This window comes from Macadamia integrifolia, chromosome 5 (assembly GCF_013358625.1).
Source record: "Macadamia integrifolia cultivar HAES 741 chromosome 5, SCU_Mint_v3, whole genome shotgun sequence".
Taxonomy (NCBI): domain Eukaryota; kingdom Viridiplantae; phylum Streptophyta; class Magnoliopsida; order Proteales; family Proteaceae; genus Macadamia; species Macadamia integrifolia.
In genome coordinates, this window is record NC_056561.1 from 13,223,491 (window position 1) to 13,231,839 (window position 8,349).

The 8,349-nt window shown below is 35.9% G+C and overlaps 1 protein-coding gene across 1 annotated transcript; it reads right to left on the reverse strand.

The window, feature by feature from the left end:
- Positions 1-1,737: 1,737 nt before the first annotated feature.
- LOC122077899 (ankyrin repeat-containing protein BDA1-like) lies at positions 1,738-3,310 on the reverse strand. Its single transcript, XM_042643795.1, has 2 exons — positions 2,834-3,310; positions 1,738-2,556 (listed from the first exon to the last, which is right to left on the reverse strand). Exons 1-2 carry the CDS (start codon positions 3,308-3,310, stop codon positions 1,738-1,740), a joined length of 1,296 nt encoding a protein of 431 aa, XP_042499729.1.
- Positions 3,311-8,349: the final 5,039 nt, after the last annotated feature.

An 8,349-nucleotide genomic window follows, 5' to 3' on the forward strand; every position in this document is an offset into this window, starting at 1 on the left:
GGAACATAGATGACGAATCATTTGGTTAAGATATAGGCCATGATAGCTATATGGCTAATTGACGGAAGTACAAAGAGCTACATTGCTTTTCCACATAATGCAAATTGATACATTATTTTTTTTTTTATTAAAAAACCGATACATTAGATCAACTCTTAGCTGTACTAGACCAATAGATTTTTGCCAATAATTAAATATGATCATTGGGAAGCTTTCTAAGATAATTTAAAGCACACGAAATGACACACCCACTAATTCAAAAGCCTCTAGCTGGCATTCGGTAGAGATAAGGCCTAAGTGTTTGCACAGGAAAGCTTTCTTTTTTGTTTTATGTAGGACTCTGGATTTTGTCATTTACAGGAGCTTCTTTGAATCTGAATAATTGAGGAACACGAACGAATCTAAGTCAATTTCAAGAACATTCATGGTTTAGACTGAGTCTTTCTTTTTACCGGGTAAAAGCAAGGACTTGCAAGAACTTTCTTGGAAATCCTCTGATCCCCCATCTCCTCTCTCTCTCTCACAAAGAAGGGTCGAAATTATCTTTATATGGTTTGGATTATTAATCCAAGTAAATTGATATATGTTTTAGAAATTGAGGTAGTTACCTTTCTTAATTAAATGGGTAAAGTTTTCTGTCCGAGAGCGGCCTCTACACCACAGACTTACGACCGGACAATGATTATTGTGCTCCTTCTAGGGGCGTGTGCCCTTGAGTCTAGGGGCACAAGGGCCACTCTCGGACAGAAAACACTTGCTCTTAATTTAAATAAAAAAAAACCACCTTATATAATTGAAGTGCATTTAGTTTGTTTTAGACATTTTCTCTTTCTACCACCTCATAAATGGCCACATGACAAACTTGTGGCAAGTGGCGAAATGGTTTATTTAATGAAAAAAGGCAAAGGTAGCCCATAAATAAAAGGGAGAGAAAGAGAATGTGAGAGGAAAGTACTTCCTTTTCCTTAGAAGACTACTATCATTTTAAAAAATGCTACAATTTAGAGGAGTGTATACTGAAATTTCAGCTATAGATTCAGCTGTTTTTCTTATTTATCTTGTCTTTCTTGTAGGCTTCTGTATTTAAGCTTGTAAGGTCTTTGTTGTTGAGTGCTGTATGCAGGACTCTTGTTTTAAATTTTCCAATGGCTACCTGTATCCTAAATTCTTCATTAGGCACTTAAGTGGGAGTGTGAAACGGCTGTCTCAGTTTCTTTGTCCTTCTGGTTTTCTTGACTTGTCTCTGTCCCTCGTTTTAGATCATTAGGAGATTGATCTCAGTTGCCCATGAGATGTTCGATAAAATGCCTGAGGCATTCTAAAAATAATTAAAAGAAAAAAAAAAAGCATTTTAGCTAAATACGTATCCAAACAACGTTCTCATTCGCAGCTCTCATTCGCAGCCAAGAATGCATCTGAGAATGAGAATACACATTCTTAGAATGGCAATGCATACTAAACATAGCCTTAGCTTTCCAGGTCTCCCTTCAAGATGAGGTTCAAATAAACAGAGAGAGAGAGATCCCTTAGAGAGAGAGAGAGAGATCCCTTACAATTTTATTACAATTCTACAGAGAATGAATCAAATGAATATTTCTCACAAACCCATAAAAAACCAAATGATGTATCAGTTCTCAATCAGAGAACTCTTATACAAAGGCCCAAAAAAGTAGAAAGAATCATATGAATATAAGTTCTCAACAAAAACTCTAATACAAAGGCAAGACAACAGCAACGCTACTCCTTAATCTCCCATATCCAATTTGCAGTAGCAACCAAAAGGACTAATGCCACAGGTAATGGAACAGTCAATATCATTCCATTGATCAACACTGCCAAAGGACCCTTGCCCAGAAACAAGATGCGAATCGACAATCCATAGGTCACCAACATAAAGAGTAGGGCTAGTAGAATCGGACCTCGTAAAGGGTATCCTTCTGTGAGATTGAAAACCAGGACAAGAGACACAAGAAACCCTGCATAGTTAAAAAGCATTAGAACTTGGAAAGAGTTTGGGTTATGATCAAACCAAACTGATGTTCCTGCAGAGTGATGATGGATGTCATCTTGCCAAAGGCCTCCTGGAGGGTTAATTCCGGTTGTGTATGTTGCAGCCACGATCAGAACAAAAATCACCAACAGAGCATTGCGAACATCGCTTGGAGTGTCTTTATCTACCTTGAAACTAAGGAAATTTGGGATCTTGAGCAACCATTTGATTCCAGAATCTAAAGCCCTTTTCTTTTTTGAAGCATTCTTCTGCCATGGTGTGCAACAAATATCTTCAGAACTCTTTGCGCCTGCCTTTCGAAGGATCTTTCGTATTTTCACCTCTGTTTCATCTTTATCTTCTTGCACCTTGTCAGTGACAATTCCTAGCAATTCCTCCTGAACTGGTTCTGTTTGAGATCCATTGGCTCTGGTTCCATTACAAAGTGATTCAGTTCGGGTTTTCGTCAAGACATCCAATGCTGTCTTTCTACTGTTGTTCGTCGTGTTTATTTTCGCAGCCTTTCTAACAAAGTAACTGTACTTACAAAGCAGCAGATCTACAATCTTCAGATTCAGTACAATTCAAAACTTTGTCATTCAAAGAATCCAAAGCAGGGGTCAAGTAGAAATATAACATAATCTAAATATAATTAGTATCATCATAATTGAAATCTCTCTAAGAAAAAGAAGTAATTGTCTTGCCTCAAATTTTCTTTCTGATGTTGCAAGGTGCAAGATGGTGTTGCCTTCCTGGTCCTTCCAGCTTAGAATGTTATAGCCCCATTGTTTTTGGATCCATTTCACCAGCGCTTCGAAAGTTTTTGGAACAACCACTCTTTACAGCAATGTGAAGAGCTGTCTCATTTCTGTTACTTAATGCTTTGATACATTTGGGGCAAGCAGAGAGGAGCTCCTTTATAACCTCACTCCGGTCATCTGCAGATTTTGCTGCACAGTGAAGAGGGACCATCCCCTCCCGACCTTTGATGAAACTGAGTTGTTTATCTACTTTCAAGAGCTTCTTCACAGTTTCTATATTTCCTTTTTCAGCAGCTATATGTAGAGGACTCCATAAATCTTTGTTTAGCCTTCTACACAATGAAGGCTTCACGTTTGCAATTTCAGCTACAAAGAGATCTTTGTCATTCAACGCGGCGACATGTAATGGATTATCTATGAACTCTTGATCTGCTTTCTGAAGAATAAAGCGGTCTCTCCCAAGCTCTTCATACAAGCTTTCTCTGTTTCCATTCTGAGCAGCTTCCATTAGAGGGTGGTTTTCCCACTCACCCTCATTCTGATTCTGATTCTGATTCATTTGCTACCAAGAAGTAATCCCCCTTTTTTCCTCTCAAGTTCACTAATTGTACAGAACTTATTTCACTTTGGTGTTGTAAATTCTCTCAAAAATGGGTCTCACCCAAAAATCATAACCGGAATGAGAGATTAAATATACAAATACACAACTGAAAAGAAGTGCTTAATTATCAACATCAAATGCCAAGGAGTCTCTTTCTTTTCTGTTTCTGGTAGGAGAAATTCATGTTTTTCATTTACAGTAGCTTCTCTGAATCCAACTTCAAAGAACATTCTTGGAAAAGACTTTTGAGTCTTCTTTTTTTATCTTTTCTTTTTCTGGGGGACTGGGGTTCTGCCTAGAAAACTTTCTAAGAAGAAGTCTATATCATTTAGAAGATCTTTCTTGGAAAATACAAGCCAATTTCCTTGTCTTGGGGTTTGTTTTGGGAAGAAGAAGTAGAAATTGAAATGTGTTTCTGGGAGTGGACCAAGAAGAAATCAAGTAATTTGCAAGAACTTTTCTGGAAAACTATAGTAAAAGTTACATTTCTTGTGGTGTGTTTCAGGGAAGGGTGGAAGCTTGGAGCATTAAACTATTTATTATAATTTTATTTTCATTTTCTCTCTGTGGGAGTCAAAGAGAAAGGAGGTTTAGGAAGAAAATTGTTCTCTCCATGGAGTGTATACTCGGTTTGTTTGACTTGGTCACTTCACGTGGCTGCTGATTTGTTTGACTTGGTCACTTCACATGGCTGTTGGTAGATGATTTTTCAGACTACTGTATGCTTTGCCCAAATAATAATTTTTTTTTTTTTGGTAGAAAAAAGAAAGAGTTCATACTGTGTATATGCTTTTAGTGCTTTTAATTTGTTTAGTATTATTTTGGTTGATATATTATCGGGAAAATGAACTTTGTTGGGGAGTGCTGTGTACGTTAGCATTTATCTAAATCTATCATTCTCTTCTCCCATTGAAATGACACCACTACCCCTCTGTTGTGGGAGAAGAGAGAAAGACTTAAGGAAGGCTAACATATGCTACATTCCTGGACAGAAAACTACTTCGATAGTTCCTTGTATTATTATTTATCCACTGGTCATCTTCTACCAGCCAAAATAACAAACTGAATAAACCTGCAACTGATAGTCAAGAGGAATAACCTGCAAAGGAAATGTAATGTTTCACCATCTATTTTGGGTAGGTAATAGCCTATATAAAATCATTGCAAAATTGTCGGGGTTTACTTCTATTCATCTCAGCCTTGTCCCAATTAAATGGGATTGGCTGTGTGATTCTTATTTCTCCAAACAGTTCTATTCAAACCCATACAAGTTTTAGTCATAAGTTTTACAATTTTTTTTTTTCACTTCTGTAGTTAATTTAGGCCTACCTTTTACTCTTTTAGTACCTTCAATTTGAAATAAATCACTTCCGTACTAAAGCATTCAAATGCATCCGTTGCACATGCCCGTCCACCTCAAATGAACTTGTTGCAACTTATTATGAATAGGGGTGACTCCCATGGTTGCTAGAATTTCATCATTCCACATTCAATCTTTTCTAGCTTTATCTCATCCACGGTAACATCCTCATTTCACCCACATTATTGGGGTTACTTGATGTCTAATATTTGTCCTGAGAAGCTTTCCTCAAAGTCTGAAAGTTAGCCCAAATTGCCTCTTTAGGAGTTTGGACTGTGTAACTTAATACAAACTATTAAAATTGTCTTACTTTGCTCAATTTTCCCAGTTATAGTAATTTCCAAAAATAGCTTCAATGCAATCGATGTGCTAAAAGAAAAAGCTTTCCTTCAAATCTACGAACAAATATTATAAGGGAACCTAAATCATTTTATTTTAAGATCGAGTTTTCCTTCACCTATGGTGACGGAGGAACCGATAACATTCGATTGTCGAAGGGGAGGATTGTTGACCTTGTAAATAGGGGATGAAAAAGTAATGTTATCCAAGAGTTATTCTTCATCCATGGAAGAATAATTCTTCCTTCTCTATGGGATTTCCTAGTTGACAATCTCTCTCTCTCTCTCTTTCTCTCTTTCTCTCTTTCTCTCTTTCATTTTTAATTAATGGCTACATGAGATGATACTCGCCAAATCCTCCAACCTATAATGCAATGCTATGAACTTTCTATAATAGGACTGACTATTTAGGATGTGCTCTCATTAGATGTTAAATTATGCATTTCATCATACATGAAAAAGAGGTCATGTGGGATTATTTATCCCCATACAAAAGGAATATTAAGATCTTGCCAATTGCAATCCTGAATCACAAATCACAACAAGAGTATGGAAACACATATCATTGACCATTGTTTGATCTCAATAAGCCATGATTGATGATCTCCTACAATGTAGGTGATGGAAATGCGAGGTTTCTCTCTTTATTTTTTTGCTAAATATCAGCAAGAGTATATTAATAAAGCAAAATGGATGTAAAAAATGATTAACATCCAGGCATACCTCGATGAAAATACAAGATAGACATCTAATTGGTCACTAATAATTAATTGATCATATGGGACACTAATAGGATAAAATCCCTACAATTGGGAGTCATTTTTAAACCTTGCGACAACTTGTATGAAAAATCTTTGAAAATAGGAAAAAAATCGTCTGCAATTCCGATCTCGTACAATTCCGTGAAATATCACCTTCAGGGGGTGACACGTGTATTGATACCAATGTAATGGTCCAGATCTGATTTAAATGCTTCTTCACTGATTTAATGTTTTATTAATTGTACTAGATCTGGACCATTGTATTGGTATCAATACACGTGTCACCACCTGAAGGTGGTATTACACGGAATTGTACGAGATCGGAATTGTAGACAATTTCAACCCTTGAAAATAAGCAGCTATTGGTATTTTTCTTACGCTGGTCTAGTCACCTCATGTACCTCAACATTTTTATTTCTATTAATGTAACTACAAGAAAAGTGCAAAATTTCACTAAAAGTTTCACTATTGGCCTTGACAAAAAGAGCTTCTCCTCAGTCCATGGTTTTAAAAACTAGATCAGATCGGTCAGAATTCATTGGGTCAAATCGATATCAGCTGAGATCAATCCTTGATCCTGATTGATCCAATATCGATCCATTAATATGGTATAAGAGTAAAATGGTTTAAAATATCCATTTTTTTTCCTTTGTAAATTCATCCAATCCGAGCCAATACCAATTCAATTTGAAACGGTTTCTGTTGAGAACGATCCCAAGTTTTAAATCTTACCTCAGTCTACCTAGTTCAGTCATGTGACAATTCCAACCATTCGATAGACATGCCAAGTTTTGAATTGGACACATGTAAATTTTGAGAATCAAAATTTTAGGGTTTATTTATTTATTATTTTTTTTAAATTTTAATATGTTTGTCATATATCGGCATATCCTATGTAGGGTATCAATTTTGAACCTGCACCAGTAGGCCGATCAAGTCCGATACGTTTATGGCCCAACTTGGATCGGTCCGAAATAGGCATTCACGATGCAGGTAGCTAGCCTGTCGGGCGTCTGACAGAACCGACACGTTTATGTGCCCGGCTTGAACTGACGCGTTGTAGCCCGACCCCCTATAATACTACAAAAAATTCTTATTTTGCAACTACTAGTAAGAAACTAATTAAGCTTACTTACCTTTTGCTTTGTAATCGGATTTGTTTTAATTAAGTTTTATTTTGTAAGTTGTAATTGTCATAATCTCTTCTTTGTTTCTTCTAAAAGAACAACCATAATCTCATATCACTTCTCTTCTTTATTATATCTTTGCATCACATATTTCTGCGTCTTCAACCCACTTAAAAATAGAATTTTAGGGTAGGCACGTTTAAAGCCCGTTTAGACTTAAATAGGTCAGTTGCCCAGTTAAAGCCCTTTTAAGGAAGCCCGATTAAAGCCCGACACCGATCAGCCCAATTAGAAACCGTACCATGCCCCCCAAAACTAAGCCCGTTTACTTAAACGGTTGCTTACTGCACAAGGCTTCCAAGTGGTCAAGCCTGATTAGGCCCGACCGAGACCAGACCGACCCGATCGATTGACACCCCTACTCCTATGTATGTCCATGCAACCATGTTAATAGTCCCATTTTTTTCAATGCTTTATTCCACCACTTGGCTAACTCAGATTTGACTCAAATATGACATGTGAACATGGTCCTTGGAATCCAATTGTCAATAAAATTTGATCATCATCCAATATGCCACATGATAGATTTGCTTGGGTTTATAAGAAAAGCTCCTAGGGTAATAGTTTTTCTAAAAAGAAAGAAATTATCTTCTAAAATTGACTAATTGTTTTAGTAAATTGTCTTGCATTTACCGTACAATTCTTCACCTCAATTGATTTCAGTCGCTAGCCGAAGAAGTTCTTAATTAGTGAATTAAATCACAGTCCAGTGATACGAGCTGGAAATTCACACTTAATGTTATTGGATCATGTTTGAATTTAGAGGAAGAAATAGGGGTGAAGGTTTCTATGGTTTCATTCCAGGAACCCTTTCCTATTGCCCACTTGTTTCCAATTACTTGCCATGAAAGTGTTCCCCAATGATAAGGACTTGGTGGATTGTTATGGGCCTTATGATCAAGGATGTCAATTGGTATAGTTTTAAGAATTTGATACGGTCAGTTTAGGAGATAGAAAGGAGAAATCAAATTTGTACTCAGTACTCGAATTCATTTTCAATACTGAAACTATATACATTGAGTCTGTTTGGTTTTTTATTTGATTTCATAATTAAACAGTTCCTTATTAGGTTCGGATGATTTTATACTGTTTCATAAACCATTTGTCATATATAATATATAAGATATATCGATCTATAAATTATATAACCAAAGTGGTGATCTTTCGATTAAAAAAGTGGTGATTTAAGAAGTTGTAACTTTTCTTATTTGCCATTTAAAGATAAATTTTTTTTTTATAAGAGTAAATCCTGTCATTTCATATAAGTACTGTACGAAATATACACTATATTAAATAATTTTAAAAATATTAAATTTTTTTTTTTTACTTTTACATTAAATAAATTTTAGAA

Excerpts from the sequence above, each read along its gene's own strand:
- LOC122077899 (XM_042643795.1), bottom strand. The coding sequence starts at position 3,310 with ATGAATCAGAATCAGAATCAGAATGAGGGTGAGTGGGAAAACCACCCT. Across the intron at positions 2,557-2,833 it reads AGACAGCTCTTCACATTGCT|ATTGTAGATCTGCTGCTTTG; the intron begins GTAAAGAGTGGT and ends CTGAATCTGAAG.